Raw genomic sequence first — 24,270 nt, 5'->3', positions numbered from 1 at the left:
CTATAGATCTTATTAATTCAGCCTTCTCACAACCCAAGCCACCATTGAGTTTGATACAGACTTTGCCAAATAGCTTGCTCATTGTATCATTCCTAATTATCCCTCTGGTTGTACACAAACATATTCATTTGCTTTGGCATTTCAAAATAGATAAGCGATGGTCATGGCATTGGCTTGTCATGGCCTGCTGGCCCTCACGGTTCTGACACTCATCTTATAGTCTTGCGACAGCATTCTCCAGTTGTGATGCTCCATTCAACATCTCTGAAGCAGGCATGCTCTTAGGCCTACTAAAACACTTTGGTTAGGGGGAAGGTTCAGGTTCCTAATATTGTCTTGGGTTCTATTTATGATATTGAAATGTATCTTTTTGCCACTCGAATTGTAATAAGTCTATAATATAACAGACCCTCAGGTGCCCTACCAATTCGGCCTTCTCTCTTTCATGAGTGTGACCTAAGAACTGCCCTGTTCCATTTGTTGTATTTACCTTTCATAGCGTTTTGAGTGTTTTCTCTGTATAACTGATATATTCTGTCTCCCCAGCTTTTTCTAGATGAATTCTAATATTTATTAAATGTATTTAAATCTCTTAAATTAATATAAAAATGCGTTTGCAAATATTTAACCAATGACTTGGGGGAGAAGTGAGGGAGAAGAGTCTACTATGTATGTATTCCATACATAGTAGACTCTTCTCCCTCACGGCTCCCAAACTGTGGAATAAACTCCCCATTGCAGTCAGAACTGCTGTCCCGAAGGCTTGGACAGCATTCCTGTATGTGTTACAGTAGCTAATTTACTTAATACTCAGTAAGCGGGAAAGGTTGTAGGGTGGCTCATGTCTTGAAGGTATGGGGGTGCCATGCCTTTGGTTTGTAGGCCAGCATCAGTGTTTAGTACTGATACTTGTACTTTGAATACTGACTGGTGGTTGGGATCCGAAGTTATTCTGTGAGAGATTGAGATAAAGCTGGTTAGAAACAACACATTCTTGATTTTTTTTAAAGAAAGGAAAGGAGTGATACTGGTCTTATCTGTTGTGTTGGTTTGTTGAGGAGCAGCATGACTCGATCTGGCTGACTTGGAGGCAGATGGGATGCAGCCTGAGGTTACAGATGTGTTGATGATAGTGCTGCTATACTATGAAACGAAAGGAATTAGAATTATTAGATCCAGGGCCATGATCTGGGGTATTACACATTTTACATACTTCTCATCTCATATGGACGTGAGATGAGATGACAACCATGAGGCCAGTGCGCAATCTGTGGATGAGTTTGGTAGCAAAGTTGGGGATTGGGGTATATCTGTACATGCAAAACCCAATTTGGTAATGAACAATGTCGAGTTGAGTAGTGGTTTGCTCTTGTCCTATAGTTGGAGAGGTCGTGCATGGCTATAGACTTTTGGTCTTGGTGTTGGGTGGTGGGAAGTCATGTGGTGTGGCGGTTAGAATCCCTGTGACACCAGCCATTCACATGCACACATACGCATGAACTTGCGCAAGCGCTTGCATGCAAAGAAAAACGTACACACAGAACACACGCATGCTACAGCAGACCACACAGGACAATTTGCCTACAGCAGTTCACGCTTCTCTGCTGAGATATTTGCACGTTTCTCCACTTTGATCACAGCCTGGATTGGGTTAGTCTCTCCGGGGCAGTGTTGGGAGTGTGCTCCTCCTGGTCTCCACATGGAGCACTGTCAGAGGAAGACATCTTTAGGATGTATGTTTAGGATCAACACTCAAAATATACACAAACAGATAGGATGACGGATGGATGGGATGCTGGGAACATTACAGACCAATTAAAGGAGGGGAGAGGACATGAGAAGAAAGACAAAAAATTACAGAATTGAATTAACTAATATTAATGTACCACATTTCATGTGTCATGACTCCAGTCACACCACTGTGCGATGGGTGTTAATTGCCTTTAGAGACACGTACACCTTCTAATATAGACACAGTTTCCCCTTGATCAGCAAAGCAGCATTAGATCAGCTCATTATGACATTGATAGTAATGATTGTCTCCACCAGGCTGAAGGCTTGGGGAGAGAGTATGTTTTGCACTTCGTCCGTGTCCGTCCGTGTGTGACCAGCTAATCTCTGGCACCGTTGGCTTGATCCGCAGCACACACACTCTCTGAATGCCAGAGCTGAACCTCTGCCCCAAAGTTTTCACATTGGCCTGTGATAGCGCCACCAGGAGGCCGCATTGTGCAAAACAAATTCTTTGACAGTACACCTACATATTTTGTACACAGTCTCTAGTCTAGAGCCATTCAACTCTGAGTGTTCTGTTTCAAACAAAATGACACGAATCATGAACACATTGAGTGATTTCTGTGAAATTTTACACGCACATTCCCACTATGCCGAGAAAGACATGCCACCTATAACTGCACCGATCTGTGTAAAACCTTGTATGCACACTTTTTAACATCTGCTCTTTATAGTGCTACCAGGAGGCCGAAATACAGTATACAACACATTTTCTAATATTACCCCTTCAGATTTTATCCAAATTTCACATAAATCTCCATAGTCATGTGATCACGAAGGGTTTGTTTGATTTCTCATAATCCATCCTGATTGGCTACGATTGGCTTCTAAAGTTTTCAGGAGTAGCCTCCTAAACATTTTGCCAAACATCACACACACTCCTATCCACCTGTGCCCAGAAGGGCACTTTTTCTAGTTTCATGAGAATTCTTCAAAAACAATTACATATTACTTAGAAGTCTTGGAAGGTATCATTTCATTCCAAGACTTCACCTGCAGTACTTTTCTTCTTCATGACCATATAGGCATGACCATAATGCATCCGATGGCATATTGTGATCATAGCGGTTTCCATGCTGTGCATGTCAAACCTATTTCAGGGGTTCCTCAAGTCTGATGGTTGCACAGGGTTCAACCATATATGTTCACATACCGAACCGGTATGTGATACTGAACCGGTATGTTCACATACCGAACAGAGCAGATCTACAAGCTCACAATGCGTCACTGCAACATGTTGTGGTAGGCCACACCAGCACTCAACAAAGTATAAATCACCCTTCAGCTTTGTGTTTTGCGCACATGCCGGGGGCCATTCCATTATGGCTTTCACTGACAGAAAATGTATACCAACTTTGTAAAAAGAACACGCACACACGCACACACACACACAAGCACACACAAGCTCTCTCTCACACACACACACACACACACACACACACACACACACACACACACACACACACACACACACACACACACACACACACACACACACACACAGTAAACAACAGTGCTATTTGCCAAGACATACTCCAAGTTCCAGGAATTGAGTATAGACTGCATTGCCATTAAGCACTGATCTGGAAACAGTTTTCCTGTTTTCACAGTTACTGATGTTAGGACCTGGGAACAATGGGAGCTGATTCCAAATCAGAACTAAAAGGGTAGTTTCATCCCGGAGGCCTCTCTGCCTGTCCAGGGAGCCTGAGTGCTGTAGTCTCATTCTGTCAGGCCTACCACAAATTCACCAGATGGGTGCGACTTCAGCACTAGACCTGTGGGCCACAAGGAAACAGAGTGGTACAGTACAAGCATGTGCACGTGTGTGCACGTGTGTGTACGTGTGTGTGTGTGTGTGTGTGTGTGTGTGTGTGTGTGTGTGTGTGTGTGTGTGTGTGTGTGTGTGTGTGTGTGTGTGTGTGTGTGTGTGTGTGTGTGTGTGTGTGTAAGCATGGTCACTCAGAAAGACCCAGATCTGTATCTGCTTGCGACAAAACAGACATAATGTAAACTCATGGATGAAGACAGGACCAACACACCTCAGGAAGAGAGCGTGAGGCTTAAAACTAAATAAGACCAACTTCAATCAATAGACATTATGATTAACCAGACCGAATCCACCTATTCAAAGTATATTTTTAGTTTATAGATCTTAAGCTAATTGAAGTGTGGCGTTAACATTTTGGTTAATCTTTTTCACACAACCCTGGACAGAATTCATGCATTCGACAGCACTGTGTTGTGCAGGTAAGCTGGACGTTCTACCAAAAGAGTCTTTTGTGATTGATGGACATTTTACATGGCTTATCTATCGTCAAAACTGATTGTGTAAATGTGTATTGCATATCTCTGCTGTCAGGGAGAAACCACCTAATGTTCATTTATCAGGAAATGATTAAAGTTGGTATTGTGACATTATATATTATCAATTACTTGCATGAGAGGTGGTGGAGTTAGCTTTAGCAGACAGTCTGAGGGTCCAATGGAATTAAGAGGTTTTTCATTGGTTCAATATTCTTTTTAACCAACACACAGATGTAAAAAGTGTTCAATAGCATTGATTTATGAAACAAACAAAAAATTAAAAACAAAAAAAAGGAAGTTAGGTGGTGTCCTCCTGAGAGCAACGATATATTCTTTATGCCATTATTTAATTGCTGTCACCATTTGTGATATTTTGATACTAATACATTAAGTAAACTTTTATTTTATTTTAGAAATTAATATAAATGAAAATTGACATTCAAAAATTGCATGATTTCCTTGTGATGAACTTTGAACACTTACAAAAACATTTAGAGAGATTAAGGATAGGGTTAGAGAAGTAGGGATAATGATTTTCTTTTTATAGTCAACTCAATCTTTTAATCTCTCTCTCCAGCTGGAGTATAATTGCTTATAACCACACATACAGTAAGACATGTCTACTCAACAGTATTTGTACTGTACTGTATTGTACTACAATGCCACTCTACACATTTGTTAACAGTACTTTTAGTTTTTTATGGTCAACAATTCAATCATTTATCTCTCCAACAATAAATAACACAAAAGTGTGTAATCGATTATAGCCTACAGTACATAACATAAGTCTAGTCTAGTCTAGTATAGTTGTATACTATAACGCTACTCTACAACCTATAGTTTACAATACATTATTAAGTGAAACTGAATGTGACATGATTCACATAATGTCACATTAGTTACCATTATCTTACCTAACATATACTATCTATGTATCAATATAAACTGTATCTATAACCTGTACAAGTTTTAGTGAATTCTCTAATCATGGGCTTTGACAGCAGATGAAAGCAGACAGTAAATCCACAGTATCTTCAGGGAGTGATACCTCTTCTTACTCAACTAGATGGCTTTCAAGGAGGTTAGTTTCCTTTTTTCCTTTTCCTTTTTTCCTTTAATATCATATTGTCTATGTCCCTCAAACGTATTTCTAATGGTTTGAGCCTCAATCACCACTCTGATATAACCAGTCCATGGCATTTCTTTTTTGCTTCTGAAGCTCTCTAGCTGCAGTACGACAATGTCCTGAGGTGGTGGGGGTGCTGATATGCAACTTGTTTAATAGTTGAGTCATTATAATACTGATGCTAGATAAACATAGGCTTGTTTCCAATCCATGCCAGCTTGGAAAATCAACAATGGCGGACATTGTAAACAAAGTAGAAATGCAAATTTGGAACTGAAGACTGAAGAGAGGGAGGAATTATACAAAGTAGGGTGACATCGATGATCACAAATACGACCAAATCAGTTGAGCTGTTCCTGAGAGCAATTTCCATAAAAGCCCCTATATGATGAGAAATCCTCATTGTTCAAAATTGCATATTTGTGGGAATAGAAAATACACAGGGGAGCTCAAAAAAGAAAGAAAGAAAAAGTTGAATTTTATGTTATAGGTCCTTTAATTGAATGACCACTGTGTTGATGTGGGCCAACACCTCCATCTGCTTATGTTACTTCAAATGCAAGCATCTTGTGGTAAAGGTGGGAGTGCAGTTCAGCCATCATGCCTTTCCTAGCCCTGTGCCGAGCGGTCATGAGGGTTTCTCAGGAGGAGCGAGTCACAAAAGTTCAAGGGTCAAATGATCTGCCTGACCTTAAGATCACAAAATATGTTGTGTGATGCAACCCCTTGTTTTACCTCCCTCCCTGCATGGTTCGCTATAGAGCCGTTTGACAGCCACACTCCTGACCTCCATACTGGCAGCAGTGTTAGGCTCTCTGCAGATTGGCTACCACACAGGCAATGTCAACGCCCCAGCTAAGGTGAGAAGGAGAGAGAACGTACATGCATTGTATCAAGATTGCATTGCTGAATGCATGCATGTTTTCATTGCAACCAACCACTAAACCCAGTGACTGATAATGAGGTGCCCCATATATCATTGAAATATTATACTATGTACAGTATATACCACAGTAGCTACTGTACTGTATATTATGATTCTCATATTTGATGTCCAAAAACAGTTGAAAGTTATGTACAATGCTGACGCCACACACACACACACACACACACACACACACACACAATGCTGATGACACACACACACACACACACACACACACACACACACACACACACACACACACACACACACACACACACACACACACACACACACACACACACACACACACACACACACACACACTCTCTCTTGTCTTGTTGTAGATCATTGAGCAGTTCTTCAACAACACCTGGAGATCCAGGCATAACCAATCCATGCCAGACCACAGCCTGACTTTCCTGTGGTCACTCTCTGTCAGCATCAAGGACTTTGGAGCCCTGCTGGGGTCCCTGGGGGTCAAATACCTGGCAGACTCATGCGGACGGTACTGACACAATTATGGGTGTGACAGATAACCGATTAGGCCTACAAATAAAGTGTGTCAGCTGCTACAGTATATGTATAAATTGTAAATATACAATAGTAGGCTACAGTAAAGTATATGTCTATGTTCCCATTTCTCCTGACAGACGGAACTCCATACTCATTGTGAACGCTATATCTGTGGTGGGAGCCAGTCTGATGTTTGCCTCCAAGTCCAGCGAGTCCTTTGAGGTTCTAATCATGGGGCGCCTGGTGTTCGGCCTTTTCTGTGGCCTTGTGATGAGTCTCAACCCCCTCTATATACAGGAGGTGTCCCCCACTAACCTGAGAGGGGCCTTCGCCACCCTCAACCAAGTCTCCTTTGCTACTGGCATCCTCATCGGAATGGTGAAGATGTGTTAAACTTGCTTTTGTTACTGATGAGGTATTGATGAGATTGTTTTTTTATAAAGGGGGAATATACTTTTTTACTGAAGTCTGAATACTGTAAGACTACACTACACGTCTTGCTACTTTACAAGTGAGTGAGCACTGAGCAATACAGAATATCATTAAACCTTCTAAATTATTTTTTTGTGAAAATCGTTATGATTTTGTAATAGAAAAATACATCTCTAAGATCACACAAGTAAAGATAAAAGCACTAATAGTATTATATTAGAAAGATTTTGAGGTATAATGAATGAATGAATCTAGTTGTGTCGTTTATAATGCTTTTCCTTTGGGAAATGTAATAAAACTCTACAGCATAACCGTGGTTCCTCAAATTACAATTACAAAGGCATTTAGCAGAACGGTCTTAATCCAGAGCGATTTACAGTAAGCAAGGGCAACACACAGTAATACATGAATGAATAGATTTCTCTGTGTCTTTGCTGTATAGGTGGTGGGCCTGGAGACTGTGTTGGGTACAGAGCATTACTGGGCCATGATGCTGTTTCTATCGGTCGTCCCAGCTCTCCTGCAATACCTCACCCTGCCTCTCTGCCCTGAGAGTCCCCGCTATCTGCTCATCAACCGGGGCAAAGAGACAGAGGCAGAGGCTGGTGGGTTCTACTGCTAGTGGCATAGATCTTTAAATGTGAAAACGGTATGGATCTACAATGCCGTCATTTACATTTTAGCCACTTATCTGTTTTTTCAGTGCATTAAACATCAAGTTACATATTAGCATTACAAGTAGACAATAACACAAAACATGGAGGAATAATTGAATGTGGAGGAATAATCAATAACAGCTAGGTCCAGCATTAATCATTTCATCATATATTTATTTGTTACTGCATTGGTAACACTCAAAATATAATGACACTTATAGATGTCATGCTACTTCTTACAGTTGGGTTAACAAAATAAGTAGAGGCCATCCTCTTGGGAGCGAGATGGTGCACAGAAAATGCTATTGCAATCCAGCCGGGGATTGCCCATACTGTAAATCCGTTAGTTCGACCTACGTGGCCAGTTAAGACTGAGGTTAGGGTTAGCGCCCTACGTGGCCGGTTAAGACTGAGGCGTGACCAGTTAAGACTGAGGTTAGGGTTAGCGACCTACGTGGCCAGTTAAGACTGAGGTTAGGGTTAGCGACCTACGTGGCCGGTTAAGACTGAGGCGTGACCAGTTAAGACTGAGGTTAGGGTTAGCGACCTACGTGGCCAGTTAAGACTGAGGTTAGGGTTAGCGACCTACGTGGCCGGTTAAGACTGAGGCGTGACCAGTTAAGACTGAGGTTAGGGTTAGCGACCTACGTGGCCGTTTAAGACTGAGGTTAGGGTTAGGGATAGTATTAGTAATCGGTCGGACTAACGGATTTTGTACCAAAGACACATCACCTTCCTTAGAGCCCCAGCTAGTGTTGCTCAAAAAGTGTATTTGAACATATTAAAATTCTCTGTCTAATGGTTACACACTATATAACCTGTTGTTATCCCTCAGCACTACGGAGACTGCGAGGCAGCACAGACAAGATGTTTGCAGAGTTGGAGGAGATGAAAGATGAGGCGGCCCATACCCAAACTGGGGTTACTATTCATGAGTTCTTCAAAAAGCACAGCTACAGGCAGCCAATCATCATTGTTCTTGTTGTCAATCTGGGAAGTCAGCTATCTGGATTTAATGCGGTGAGTCAGTAGGTTTTTTGTGGTTCCATTAGGTTCCAAAACAGGTGTCAATAAAGAGATTAGTTGTGTAGATATACTATTTTTGGGAGAAAAAACTAACCTGAAGTTCACCTTAAATTCAGTCATCTTTTCAAATAATTGTTTGCCATCAAGAGTAGACAGCTTTTTATCAAAAAGTCTCTTTCACACCTGAATGTGAACTTTGTGTGTGAAATCTTTGTGTGTGAATACATACAGAACTCATTGAAGAACCATGCCCGAAGGTGGTCCTTGACCAAAATATTTGGACTAATGGCCATTTCCACTTCCACAGAAAAAATATCGTATAAAACATAGATGTGGTTAAAAACAATTATTGCATGGCGCTGCTCTTGGTTTGATGAATATTCACTTGCAGGGTTGTGGTATTTATCTAATGAATTATTCAGACTCTTTCTCCAGAAGCTCAGCACTTCTTCGCGGCTCCCTGTACTCCTTGTGGGCCAGATTTCTGGGATTTCTGCAACATGTCAGCACGGTTAACTCGGGTCCTAAAATCACAGTGGGAAGGCCTAGTGACCCACTGTGCTCAAAGTAACCTCTCTTCTTTCTCCTTCTAGATTATCAATTATTCCACCACAATGTTCCAGGCAAGATTTGACGAGGCCAAATACTTGACTCTGGGTGTAGGAGCTGTCAATGTGACCTTCACTTTGGTGGCAGTGAGTACAGATTCTACAAGTGAACTTTGATATTAAAAGCCTATTAATTCTGTAATTGTGGTTTCATTATGTAGTAAAAACATGCAATAATATGTGCCGTATTATGATATGTTAAACAGACTATAGGGAATAGAGGCTGAGAAACTTGGGTTTAGGGACCAGCAACAGTTTACTCTATTCAAGATGTTGCCAAATTCAACAATTTGACTGGTAAATATTAAGTCAGGGCACAGGTAGGTGAAAACTAGACTCTCTGGTAAAAGTAACAGATCCAACTATAGTATTGTCAGTTTCTTCTTCAAGTTATGTAAATACATTGTAAGGATTGGATCATTGGAATAAGGACAATAATACAGCCAATATTTCCTTGTGGGTGATATGTAACAGTTTGATAGTTTCAGAAATAACACATCTCTTATTCCCCCATCCAGTTCTTCCTCATGGAAAGGGCAGGAAGGAGGAGATTGTTACTGACTGGCTTCATTTCTATAGCAGTATGCAACCTTTTGATGACCATAGTAGATTCTGTCCTGGTAAGATCATTTTACATCCGTAATCAATGTTGGATGGGGGTCACGTTTTTGCCCAGTTTGTCTGTTTATTTATCTGTTTGTTAGCATGGTAGATTATCTCCAAAAGGTTATTAGGCCCGCCTATTGTATTGTATTGTATTGTATTGTATTGTATTGTATTGTATTGTATTGTATTGTATTGTGTAGCATTGCATTGCATGAACCTTTGTGGAAAGTTGGTCATGGAGCAAGGAAGAACTGATTAACTTTAAATTCACACCAATTGCCCAAAAGGGAGAGTGGTGGTGAGTGTGGCTCACCACAAACATCCATATACTGATTATATGCAACACCATGACATGTGTGGCCTTTCAGTAGACATAAGAGTTTACATTTCCAGCCCAACCAATCAAAATGCATACAAGAGAGCACATTTGCAGCCACTGAACAAATAGAGTGCTGAACAATCTGACATATCTTGACAATTTCATACCATGCATTTGACTGACAATCCCTCTTATTAGTATTATTTATTTTCTGTTGCATATTTAAATCCAATTAGCATTCTAAAAGTGGGATGACCACTATTTCACAAAACACATTCACATCTACTCTTAAAATATCAACAGGGCAACATTTGAATGGATTATGGTACTTTGTACAACATGCAAAAGGATGGAATTCACTGTCCAATCTTCCTTCCTCCACCAATCAGAGAAATCACACGCAAGACACCTCCATAACCATAACCTCTTCCGTGTCCAATTAATCTGAAATCTGCTATACCAAAAACCTAAGCCAACTCACAATGACTAACCAATCACCAGTTACAACTGGTATATTACTGTCTTTCCCCATACCACCTACAGCACCTGGTACCAGAACTACGCAGTGTCCAGGTCCTTGTGGTTTTCTGCCTGATTTCAGCGTACGAGCTGGGCCCAGGGCCCATTTCCTGGTTCATTGCTGCAGAGCTATTCGATCAGCCCAGCAGACCCATTGCCATGGCCTTCACCAGCATGCTCAATTGGGGAGGGAAGTTTGTATTGGCCCTGCTTTTTCCTCCATTGCTGGTAAGTTTGTGCTGCTGGTCTGTTTCCTATTCAGTTACTGTTGTTTGAGTGAAAATCAGTGCGTCAATATGGGGAAACTCTGATTCAATGTTCTATTTGCTCATATTCTTGTATACTTTGACCCTGTTATTATATATATATACCGTATATATAGTGTACATTCCTCATAGGCTACTGTATATATATCTACTATAAGTTACACTTTATCAATAAACAAAAAATATCATGTAACATACTGTAAGCCCTTGTTGGTAATTTCTTGTAATCCCTCCTATACGCCTCTCACTGTCCATTACAGAAAGTATGCGGTGCCTATGTGTACCTCCTCTTCATGTTTGTGGCTCTGTTTGCATTCACCTTCACCTGGAGACGCTTCCCGGAGACCAAGGGACGCACCTTTGATGACATTGCAGCAGAATTCAGAGGAGCCGAGGGCATCCCCTTGCACAATAAGCCAGGCTTCAACACCTTTACCTGAATGACCCTTCATCTTTTGAGACTGAACCCCCCCCTCCCCCAAGGATATAATCTGGAATAATATGCTGTATATAGTGTACTGTACGTACAAAACACTGGGGTAGGTATTTATCATGAGTGATATTATGTCTTAAATGGGGCCAAAGTGGCCTCACTTCATTTTGTCAGCATTGATGTTATGAAGATAAGAAATGTTTGACACCGATAATGTATGTTTTGACAAGGCATTGTTAGTTTTATGTGTTTGTTTTTTAAATATTATATTGAAGCAGGCATATAGTGGATGGAACAAATGACACTTGCATAACTCAAGGGAAAACATATTAACTTGTTTAAAGATGTTGAACTATCTACAATTGAACATCCAATGTGTGTCTGGGGGGGGACATTATCTGCAGCCTGGCTGCTGAAGTAGACTCACCCACCCTCTGGATTTTGGATTCCAACCAAATACTGTTTCTTTCCAAAGTATTACTTGTCTGTAAAAACTGGCATGTGTTTGATAAGACCCTTGTGAAAACCAGGAAATATGTCCAGTATGATTACATCATACTAGATGATATATGAGCTCTGTTATGAGAACCAGGAGCAGGATGGGAGTGCAACAAAGCACTAGGGGGTGTACATCAACCATAACCGTGACTACCACTAGGGGGTGTACATCAACCATAACCGTTACTAGGGGTTATAGTTTAGACTAGAGTGATGCTTTGGGTTCAAAGCACTAGGGGGTGTACATCAACCATAACCGTTACTAGGGGTTATAGTTTAGACTAGACTCAGTGATGCTTTGGGTTCAAAGCACTAGGGGGTGTACATCAACCATAACCGTTACTAGGGGTTATAGTTTAGACTAGACTCAGTGATGCTTTGGGTTCAAAGCACTAGGGGGTGTACATCAACCATAACTGTTACTAGGGGTTATAGTTTAGACTAGACTCAGTGATGCTTTGGGTTCAAAGCACTAGGGGTGTACATCATCCATAACTGTTACTAGGGGTTATAGTTTAGACTAGACTCAGTGATGCTTTGGGTTCAAAGCACTAGGGGGGTGTACATCAACCATAACAGTTACTGGAGAACCTCTATTTTTGAGAGCTAGTAGTCACTTACTGTAATAGATTAATTTTTAATCATTATCATGGGGTGTCATTGTTCGTGGTGAATATAGGCCTATTGTTGATATATTCTTAATTGTTGTTTTGATTTTCACTAAACACATTTAATTGTAGAAGGGAATTTTTTTCTGAGGGAAGTCAGGGGATAGCTAATAAGTCATTGAGCTGTGACCTCTTGAGAGAGAATTGCTTGTGTGTACAACCAAGCATTGGCAGAGTTATGAGAAAAAGTGGAAGATTTATCAGTGAAATCTCAAATGAGCAAACTGAACAAAACGCACAAAAGAGTGATTTTACGGATAGTAGAAATATCTGAATTTCAAAAAATCTTTTAACACTGTCACTGATAAAAGCTTGTACCTGTTAAATATAATTTGTGATGAGATTCCTCACAGGCTCATGACAACTGCATGCAGATACTATGTATGCTCTTGGCACGCTCTGGTAAATTGGGACAGAGGAGCACGTTCTCATGAATTATATCTGCCTCACAGGCATTGAGGCTGCAATGTAGACATACCTCACACAAACTGAACAATTAGAGACCATCTGTGAGTGCATGCACACACGTGATACAGCATGTACCCACACATAACTCAACCCCCCCCCCCCCCCCCCCCCCCCCCCCCCCACACACACACACACACACACACACACACACACAGTGCATGCACTGGATATGTACATGCACAGTAACATCCACATTCCCCTCCAAAAGCTTTAAAACACTGCCATCTACTGTACTGCGGGGAGCTTTGAGCACATCCACACAGTGAGCAGATCAATCAAGTTATACTGTATCATTAGTGGTTTGAGACACACTTATCTTGTACAATAAAAGTCACCGATTTAATCTCTGACAACAATGTCTATTAATTTGTGTTGATGTCCATGCGTACCGTCATGAATTTATGACCCCCCCCCCCAGAGTCAGCCAATCTAGCGCATTGTTGCTGCTTTACACACAATTGAGCTGCCTTCTCACCAACAATAAAACACTAATCTTTTTAGACACCATTTATTTCATTTGGATTAGCAGGGAAATTTTCTGTGGAGCTTTTTAAAAAAAATAGATAGATCCGGCCCTGTTGATACGTGATACAAATCAATGACCATCTATTATACATTGGAGAAGTTGTACCCAACATACATTGGAGAAGTTGTACCCAACAAGTTGTACCCAACACAGGAACCCAAAGCCACAAACAGCTACGTCACTACTGCAACGCCCACAACACCATCTTACACACTACACCCACACACACTCACACGGGCAGTGACGTCACACACTTACCCTTCGCAGTGTTGCAACGCTATCTCCTCCTAACGCGCCCCTCGGCAACACTGACCACCACCCGCCAAACAATGGTCGTTGCACTGCCACCCTTCACTGCCACCCGTTGCACTGCCTCCCTTCCACACTCACGCCGGCAATGCATTTGTTTACTACAAACATTATCGCCCCAATCACCCACACCCCCGAGGCTTCCCTACACGGAACACTAACCACTGCTGCCTATGCTGTTGCCCCAACAGGGCCAGAAACAAGGCCTTTAACCACGCTACTTACACAGACTACAACTCGCTTACAATTCGCAAACCTGGCAACACTGCCCTGTCTTCTAATAGGCTCACACTAGCTCTCAGAAATTCAGAATCTGTTCTCTCGGCTCTCGCAGGAGAAGACAAACAAGGAAGGGGAGGAATTGTAGCCTCACGATTTTGCTTATTCCTTCTAAATCTCTGTATTTAAAATATAATTCACTCAGCAAAAATCTTAGTTACATCAACATTGTTCTTTGTCAGTACTTGGATTGTGCCTAAATATTTCCATTACACAGATCGCTTTGGCTATTCGCCTGCCAGCCGCCTGCCGAGTACACACGCCTGCACACACACGCACACCTGTGCCGCGAAGCGGCCGCAAAATTCTAGTCAACTACATATCAGAGACTGACGTCTGTGCACAATGATACGAGATGCATGTTCTGTTCCTGTCCATTCTGTTCTTGTCCTTGTTTTCTTTTCTTTCTTTCTTTTTAAAATATTTTTGGGGCTTTTTGCCTTTTATTTATAGATTTACAGTAGTTTGACAGGAAATGGGGTTTGAGAGATGGGGGGGAAGACACGCAGCAAAGGTCGTCGGGACCAGGACTCGAACCCGCGACACGCTGTACCAGCCTAGGTACCTGAACCACTCGGTCGGCCCAGGCCCTTGTCCTTGTTTTCATATATTCTGGTCCACTGTCACAATTTCGGTGCCGTCGGGAGGAAACCACCTAACTCCACTTTTGGGTTGGATTTGGTTTTAGTTTGTTTTTTTTCATAAATCAATGCTATTGAATACCCTTTGCGTCTCAAAGAAAAGTATTAAAAAGCGCTTTGGACAAAACCTATTAATTCCATTGGGCCCTCAAACTGTCTGCGAAAGCAGCTAACTCCACCACCTCTCCCCCTCATGAAAATAATTGACAATATATAAAGTTACAAGTTAGGTGGTTTCTCCCCGACAGCAGAGATATTCTCTATGTGTACTGTGTATTAAACTTGAGAATGTGTCTTGTGATACTGCCTGGTGTCAACCTGTTCTCCTAGCACGCGACTCAACTGAACCATCACTCACCAGTCACCACACTTAGTTAGATGGAGACTCTTAAAGAACCACTCGAATGGTCAACCAAAATCACAGTACAGAAAAGAAAGGACCACCCCCACTGCATACGGACTAAACATATATAACAAATTTAACAATACATTATGCATAATTCATGTGTTGTATATTAATACAATTGTGACTTCAAAATGTAATTAATGTACCTAATTTAAAACCTTGACATTTATATTGTTATAAGTGACCACATGAATGAACAGGTGCAACACTGTTGAAACTGATTATTCTGACCATAATGGGTTAGGGACTGGGTTAAGGTACACATCTCTGATTATTTGAGCACAAATGTTTTCCTTCATCGTTATGCTTCACAACCTTATAAGAGCTCCAGAGGTGGGTAGAGTTGCCAAAAACTACTCAAATAAAAATGATTGAAGTAGTTATCCAAATAATTACTTGACTAAGACTAGTCAAGTATTGAGATACTTCATAGGATCTGATTTATTGCTTATAAATAAGAGCATTATTATACATTATAATTATGATATTGTATATAATTATATAATAATAATATTAGCCTACAATTATAAATGCTTGTCGAACAGAAATAAGCAAATTAATAGTTATAGGTCAAAGTAAAAAGTATGTTGTACCTACAGGCATATCCAGTAACCCACCCACCCACCCGCTACAGTAGCCTACATGCATTCTGATCTGACATGCTCAGCAGTTCCACATTGAAACCACCAGCAGAAAACATCATGCTTACATTGTTGATCATCTTTCTGTTCCACTGTGGTAAATACCTAATATACCTGGTGCTGTGATTACAGATAAGTTGCTTCTAACTTGATACAAACAATTATTGTTATTTATTTTGCAGTGTTTTACATTGTACATTTTAATTGACAGGACAAGGACTGGAACAGGTATGGCAGACTCCTGCAGTACTAGTGGATCTGGGCAAACCTGTGATACTTCACTGTAACCAGACAGACTCCCCTAAGAGTGTGATGTCCTGGCACCAAAATAAAGGAAGGTACAAGAAATAAGCACAAGCCAAATGTATAGCAAATCTATCTGGCCTTAGTCGTTTATTGTGATAATTGTGTTGTTTAAGAATGCTTTGCTGAAATTATGCATAGTAATTTTACTTATAGCTTCCTATTCTGACTTTGTACTGAAAACTATTTTGTACTCCTTGCCATATAGCTCTTTTCACTTGTTGGTGCATTCTTATGGAAAATCACAGACACCAACTGTAGAGCTCCCAGGCTTCAATGGAAGCAGAGTAGACCACACTCTGTATCTGAACATCAGCAAGGCTCACAAATCACACAGCGCTGTTTACTATTGCAGTGCACAGTCACACACAGTGAAAGTCCCTCATGTGGGTCCCTGACAGAAAACCACCCCTCCAGACTCATGCACTCAAAGGGGAGGAGAGACACACTTCTGAAGGGAAAGTGGTTGTGTTGATGGAAAACATTATTTTGTATGGTGGGTTGTAGTTTTTTTTGTCAAATCAGTTGTTATTAAGAACAGTTATAAATGATAATATAATTGGTTGGATGGGTTGTAGTTTAACACAGACAAGAAAATTACATTGGTGTGTTCAAAGTCACACTTCAGCCTCATAAAACCTGGCTACACACATTCTACTATTCCTTCTATCACCAGGTAAAACTAATGCATGACAGCAGACAAATACAGGGAATATTTGAAGGCCACTGCCTAAATTCTTATTATGTTGTGTGAGTCAGAATACCAGATTTGTGGTGTTGTTTACATGGTACAGTATGTTGCCTCTTCCATTGAAGAAGTCTCCTGACCTGATAGTAGTGGACCTCAATGTGAACCTGAACAATTCTCAGGACAACAGACAACATAATAAGACCTGTTTACGTACAGAGGCCTGGGGGAGCTTATTGTGACTGGATATGTAATGATATCCATGAAAAATGACTATTTGACACTTTGTGCAGAGCACCGACACTGGGGTCTACTTATGCTGAAAACAAGAATCACAATGGTTCAGAGTACAAAGCCTCAGCACAAACTACTCGCACTGCATATAGGTATTAAATATAATACAAAAATCACACCTGTGTGAAGTGAGGGGTGCTAATATATTAAAGTCTAACAGAACTCATGTTGATTAGGTGATGTAATGGTGATGTAAAACAAACAGTGCCAACACAAACATTAATAAAGAGACAATATGACGTAATGAGTTACATTATGACGTACATTAAACCTGTGTATAGGAGGGTCTAGCGCCCCTCAAAAATAAAACAGTGAAAGTATACAATGAGCATGTCTTATGTACAGTAGCATTAGGTGACAGGTGAGATCACACTATAAAGATGAAAACTATAGTCTTGTTTAACAATACTTGCAATGCAAAGTATTGAATATAAAAGAAAATTAATCACTGCAGAATAATTCATAAGACGTTAAGCATAAGCCACAATTATTTAGAACCATCAGTAACTTTAAATTAGGCCAGTAGAGGGACACAAAATCAAGGACATGAAGGGGAGGAATAAGTTGAGCTCCCATGAAGAACGCCCTTGAACTAACCTTGTGATGTAAATACACCCTGTCTAATATCGCAGTGAACTGCTCTCCCCAACAGCCACAATGTAACAGGAGCAAAAATATTTAAAGACTACCTGCCTCACTGTATAACTCAGATTAGTCATGTTGTTTATGCGCTTCATGATTTGCCTGCTGTGTCTACAATGGATCAATGGTGAGAGGAAAATTATTATCCAGATTTTAAACTTTAAGCAACAGTAATGAGTAGCCAACTTATCACAACAACATTAACTGAAATAAAATTGTAAAATAATTGAATGCCTAAAATAATCATGTACAATTGATTAGTAGCATAGACCACAGTCGAGACATAAAACAAAAATACACAAATAAACACAGGGAAACATTCAATTGATAATAATGTCATGTTCCATTTGAATTCTTCTACAGGCTCCAATAACACTCCAGTCCAAGCTCCTGCATTTATCATTAAGAAGAATGGGGAATCGGTTGACAGTGAGATTCAATGCTCACACAGCATAAAAGATAACGATCTCATTCTCTGGTACAAACAAGATGGACTGAGAGCACTGAAGTTACTTGGATTCATCAATATTAACCACGCCACCACCGAGTATGAAGTGGAAGGCAAAATCAGTTTTAATGGAAACGGACGCGAATCCTCAAATCTCACAATTATGAACCTGACGTTCAGCGACAGTGCTGTATATTTCTGCGCTGTCAGTCTGCACAGTGTTACAGACCCTGCTCCACTCACTACAAAAACCCATCCATCTCCCCAACCACAGCAGCACTAATACTAAAAGCAGGTGTTCTGGCTGTTATAAAGCAGTTGCAGTACAGGTCTGCCTATAAATGGGTGAATACCCTTCGATGTTGTGTACTGCACACAAAACAAACTGAACTAACATAATATCTTCCTGATCAACACAACCCTACTGGCTGTGGGAAAATCCACACCACTGCATTGCAGCATCTTCGAGCATCTTGGTTGGCTGAAAATATTGTAGTAGTAGTGACAAAAGTAATATGGGATCTGACTGCCTTCACACCTGCTACTAACGCCTATATCAGCTATTAATCTCACTTTGCCAGACTGTTGCCTCTCGCAATTTTCAAATGCTTCCACCATACAGTCTGGAGCACGGAGTAATGCTGCGTTCACACAAGCAGATGCAAAGATGCAGTCTACCATTCATTGTCAATGGAAGCCAGCGACATGACGATGCTTCCATTGACAATGAAAGGTAGACTATCTTTGCATCTCCCTGTGTGAACGCAGCATATGCTGCCATTTCCATTCACGAAAATATATTTTAAAATATCTTTACATTTTACTTTTCTAATATCCATTTCTGCTAAGCAGTATGCTATATATACTTAGATAGATTTATATTGGGATACATTTGCGTGACTGTAAAGACGAAACGGGGAGGAGGCTTCACTTCCGCTTTATCGCTTTTGTGCTGCTCCCACAGTGGCACAGACAGGAGGAAACTAAACACACCAAGTTTTCATGATAATTATCATATGGTATTAAAGCTTGACCTAACTTCAGATCTGAAATAGGAAACAGTAGCAGCAAACGTTATGTTTCATCACAGGGAACCCACAGCATGAGGTCCGTCTGCTGATTCAACTTGTGACGTCTGTGACTCTCTCCCCACTCCCTCTTGCTAAAGAGAGAAACCCTCACCCATCTCCAGCAGTCATCCTCACTGTACTTTAGTTTTCAGCCATTCAGGGATCATGATTAGACCACTGAAGATCTTTGGAATTTACTTTCAGACCTAGACTTTCTAGGAATTGTCAGTGCATCCAATAAGAAGAACTCACATAACCTAGACCAAACTGCATATTGTTTAAATACAGTATGGTCAACAGGTAGAGGTGTTGCAAGTTTTGGACAAAAAAAAGACAACTTCATTACAATAGTATGTGAATGTTCAATTGGAAAAATCTAATTGGCAATATATTCCCAAAAGCACCAGTAAGTGTTGAACCATTTTTGGACCTCTGTGTCTTTTGAATAACTAATTTAGCTCCAAAGGGAACAACTTAGGAACAAGATCAACTGATTATGTTTATGTATGATTATTAATTACTCAGTATTAGAGCTGCTCTCATAGGTTACACAATAACCAGATCTGATTTAGTTTATACAGTACTAGTACAATCAATGTTTGTCAATTCTGACAGCTGAAATCACAGCAATATTAGAATTTTCCCAAACAATTTCTCTGTAAAGGTGCGTTCAGATCTGACGGACCTCTCCGTCTCTACGTCATTCTCGCCAGCTCTCGCATACAAACGGGAGAGCACACACACACACACACTTTCCACTGTGCACCTACAGTACTATACAAGAAAACACAAAAAGCTTACATTTCCTCCCCTCCTCGCTCTCACTGCTTTTCTTAGGGCTCACAGAAATAGCACCAGTCACTCAGCATGGAAGCAGTTCAATCTCTTTCAGCATCCCCCCTCACTGTGCACCTGTTTCAGAGGTAGAGAGAGATGGGGGGGTGAGATATGGACAAGTCATGTGGGGTTAGGCTAGAAGAGAGAATGAGAAAGAATCAAGGTTTATGTGTAATGCTTTTTCACCGTGGGACAGGGGGCCACGGTGATACAATCCTATAGAGCTGCTGTACAAAAACTTCTTCCCATTCACTTGTATTGTGTAGAGCACTGCACTGCACCTGGTACGATTGTTACAGGGATAAATCAATATCCAAGATCACAAGAGACTAATGGAAATATATATAAGTACAGCTTAGTGGAATAACATTTAAACTTTCCAGTTTATACATTCTCTATGGCTGTTTTAACTCACTCCTACTTCACAAAAACACAACCACTGACATATTGGATATCCATGAAGAGTGCTTATTTTTTTGTCTGATTAAGGATTATGGAAATTTTAGACTTTTTGTTTAGGTTGCCATCAGTGTGACACTGGCAGTGAGGCCTACTTTGGAAATGGAACTAAACTCACTGTTTTGGGTAAGTCAGAACTCTTAACATTTGACTGCACCCTCTGTGTTAATAGCCTACTATATGAAATGGAAGAAAATGTGAGGTTGAAAATGAGGTTTATGTGAACCTTAAATATTGGACTGAACTGAGAATACTATGACCTACACTGAACCATTACCAACAGACTGACAGTTGTTATAACTGACAGTTATAGAGAGATTACATTTTGTTTTGCACCCAAATAGTAGACTGTAGTTGGAGATTAGATTAGATTATTGTGATATGTTAAAAAAGAGAACAAAAGTAAGGTAATGCTCCAAAGCTAGAGAAATATATTTATTAAGGTTCCTTACACCATAGTGGATATGACGTTTTGAGCCTCTTGGCTCTTCATCAGACCAGTACATCTTTTATTACATTCCAAAGTATGCCACAGCTTGAGGTATATTTAAGTGCTGATCGTGTGCACTGTGCTGGTGGATTTGCAGAAGCTCCGTTTGGTGGAGGAACCAAACTAACGGTCATAGGTGAGAAAAAATATATATTGGTATGTTCACTAAAATATTGTAGGCAATACTAAGAAATATGTCTCTTGAAATTAGGACATTCATCTCTAGACTCTAGTTGGCTTATCATCTGTCCCAAACTTTAATAGTTTGACTACAATGATGAGCCAATTACAGATTACACTTAAAAAGGGGAAAAAATATCCTAATACCTTTAAAGTAAGAATTTCTAGAGGTAGAGGCAGCAAACCAGGGGTTTTTGTTAAGCTCTCAACACTCTGTGTTCATACGCAGAGGTATACTTTGGAGCTGGCACTAAACTCACAGTTTTAGGTAAGAAAATGAATGTATCTAATTGACTCTTTGGCATAGAATGTGAGTGAGTGAAGCGGATGTGCAAAATGTATAATTACAGACATTGTTGATGTGTTTGTAGTTTTCTCAATGTGAATATACACATACTGTACATTGTTTCATATGTCGACTTTGCATTGTTAAAATTTAGCACCAATAAGTAGAACCATCATCTACTACAGTATGTTCTTCAGCAGTAGAGCTGTGGTAATGTGAAATTTGGCCCAATTTGGCCCCGATAATCATAAGTTCTTATCAGTGCAGTAAGGCTCTGTGAGTATGTCTGAGGCATACTTTGGAAATGGAACAAAACGTACGGTCTTAGGTAAGCTAACAAACAATACTAAATGTAATGTTATGCTTCAATGTTGATACAAAACTAGAAAGAATGTTTGGTTCAGCTCGAGTATTATACCATTATTAAGTATAGAACAGCAGATTAATAGTTTAGTCAAATAATGATAAAACAGAATGAAAGGATAGACACTGATAAAAATTGAAAATGTTGAACAAATTGTGCCACAGGGTAAAACTAAAATAAACAAGCCAACTGTTTACAATTCAGAGTGACATTTTTTTAAATGCCGTTTCTGTACAGTAAGTGTACAGCATTTGCGATGTACTCTAAAAAGACGACAGGCTGTTAAGTTTCAGTATGGGTCTAAAGTATAGGTTTTCTTTCTGTGTCATTGTGAATAATTGCAAACATGCTTACTTTGGCAGTGGCACCAAACTAACTGTTGTAGAAATTAACTTTAAACACATACAGTACATTCTCAAAATGTTCATTACATTTTTGGCATGAGACTTTTTCTGAACTTGAAATGCTTTTATATTAAGCAAATAAAAAAAAGGTTTGAGAGGATATATGCTTCAGTGGCTAGAAGCTTCTCTTTTTTTGCATCCGAATAAGTGATGCATTGGGTTTTCTCAAGTCATTAGTGAGGACCAATAATATGAAGATAAGTTGAAAAGTGGTGAAGTGGCCCTTTAACAGTTCTCTTAATTATTCTATAATAATACTTCTAGTAAATACTGTATGTATGTTGTAATTTACATGTTGATGACATGGTCCTGTGATTTAAATCTGGTGTTTCTTTCCTACACATAGAATCTAAAAAAGTACTTTATCGTAGAGCATTGTATACTTTGTAGTCCTTCACAATGCGGCATTAATTATATTACTTTCCTTTTGTATGTCCAATTCCAGAGCCTAGTGACATTGTCAATAAAACAACACCTACAGTCAAAATCCTTCCACCTTGTACAAACAACAAGAAGAAGAAGACCCTTGTATGTGTGGCCACTGGTTTCTACCCAGACCATGTCACTGTGTCCTGGAAGGTTGACGGGAACCGTCGCACTGCAGGAGTGGTGACTGATAACGCAGCCTTGCAGAATAAAGACACCAAACTGTACACCATCACCAGCCGATTGAAGGTCCCAGCTGAGGAGTGGAACCAATATCGAAAGAAATTTGACTGCATTGTTGGTTTCTATGACGGGACGACTACCAACATACACACTGACACAATTGAAGGACCAGGTATAGAAAAATAGATAATGATAACAGAACATTGCCTGTAATGCACTCACTTAAACTAATCTAATCCTGTCTGATCCTTTATGTGTTTATGTCAGGTGAAGGTACAGAACTCACAAAAGGTAAGAATTATATTTGTATTGTCCCGTATAGAACATGGCCCTGCATGGCACTGTCAGGTTTATGGGGCATCATATGCAGAGGCAACGCATGCTAAAATATACTCATGGCACACTAAGCTGCTTCAGATAACATGTACCAAATGACCTAACAGTGGGTAGTTTGACTTTTTGGATATTTAAATTTTCTACAGAAGATTATATGAGGATCATACAGACTGCCAAGATGTCCTACATCTTCTTCCTCGCCAAGAGCAGCTTCTATGGACTCTTCCTTATGGCTTTACTGTGGAGGATTCAGGTGGGTTCAAAATATGTTCCTTCAACATGAACAGTGTTCTTTTAACATGCACATCTGTACATGTGTACTTACTGTTATTGGGTGATTTGTCAATAATACTATATGTACCAATATTGTGACATGTCACCAAGATAAACTGCTCTACACTTAAAACCAGTAAGACACGCAAACGCGGGAAGCGAACGCAGCTCGTACATATTTGGGTTTTGGACGTATAGCTGCTTTGGGGACTCCTTATATGGTTATGGCTGAGTCATGGTGACGTAATCACTCAGCTCCATATATGGGCACAAAAGCGGGACAGACACACACACACACACACACACACACACAGACAGACATGATCTGCTAGGTCTCATAGTAAGTGCTCACTGCGTTCGCAATAAAGTGATTTGGATTGTAGTAAAGGCCTATTCATGCTCCAGTTTTAGGTGATAAGAAAATGGTAAGTTACCGTGAGTGAACATACCTATAGTATTCTATCCATCCATCTATGAAGTCACTAAACGTATCTTTTCTGTCTATTACACAGAGCCAATCTAAAAAGCAGAACAACTGAATGCTGACTTGTCACCATGGCAACCAAGTTCAACTCATTCCATTTGACTTCAATTAACATATATTTTCTTGTTAAGTGTCCC

The 24,270-nt window shown here is 40.2% G+C and overlaps 2 protein-coding genes across 2 annotated transcripts; both read left to right on the top strand.

Moving 5' to 3' along the window:
• Positions 1-5,167: 5,167 nt before the first annotated feature.
• Positions 5,168-11,537, top strand: slc2a1c (solute carrier family 2 member 1c; the record flags this gene model as incomplete). Its single annotated transcript, XM_080784321.1, has 10 exons — positions 5,168-5,182; positions 5,989-6,087; positions 6,497-6,657; positions 6,803-7,043; positions 7,540-7,702; positions 8,589-8,773; positions 9,373-9,474; positions 9,906-10,007; positions 10,856-11,059; positions 11,358-11,537. 10 exons carry the CDS (start codon positions 5,168-5,170, stop codon positions 11,535-11,537), a joined length of 1,452 nt encoding a protein of 483 aa, XP_080640447.1.
• Positions 11,538-21,233: 9,696 nt separating this feature from the next.
• On the top strand, positions 21,234-23,766 carry LOC308329818 (T cell receptor beta chain MC.7.G5; the record flags this gene model as incomplete). The annotated part of the gene is made up of 4 exons (XM_080784320.1): positions 21,234-21,333; positions 22,877-23,212; positions 23,308-23,331; positions 23,523-23,766. The coding sequence occupies 4 exons, from the start codon at positions 21,234-21,236 to the stop codon at positions 23,657-23,659; spliced, it is 597 nt and encodes a 198-aa protein (XP_080640446.1). The 3' UTR covers positions 23,660-23,766.
• Positions 23,767-24,270: the final 504 nt, after the last annotated feature.

The sequence above is a fragment of the Protomyctophum bolini genome (genome assembly GCF_963924005.1).
Source record: "Protomyctophum bolini genome assembly, chromosome: 15".
Classification (NCBI taxonomy): domain Eukaryota; kingdom Metazoa; phylum Chordata; class Actinopteri; order Myctophiformes; family Myctophidae; genus Protomyctophum; species Protomyctophum bolini.
The sequence above is the reverse complement of the archived record's forward strand: the minus strand, read 5'-3'. Positions and strand labels throughout refer to the sequence as shown.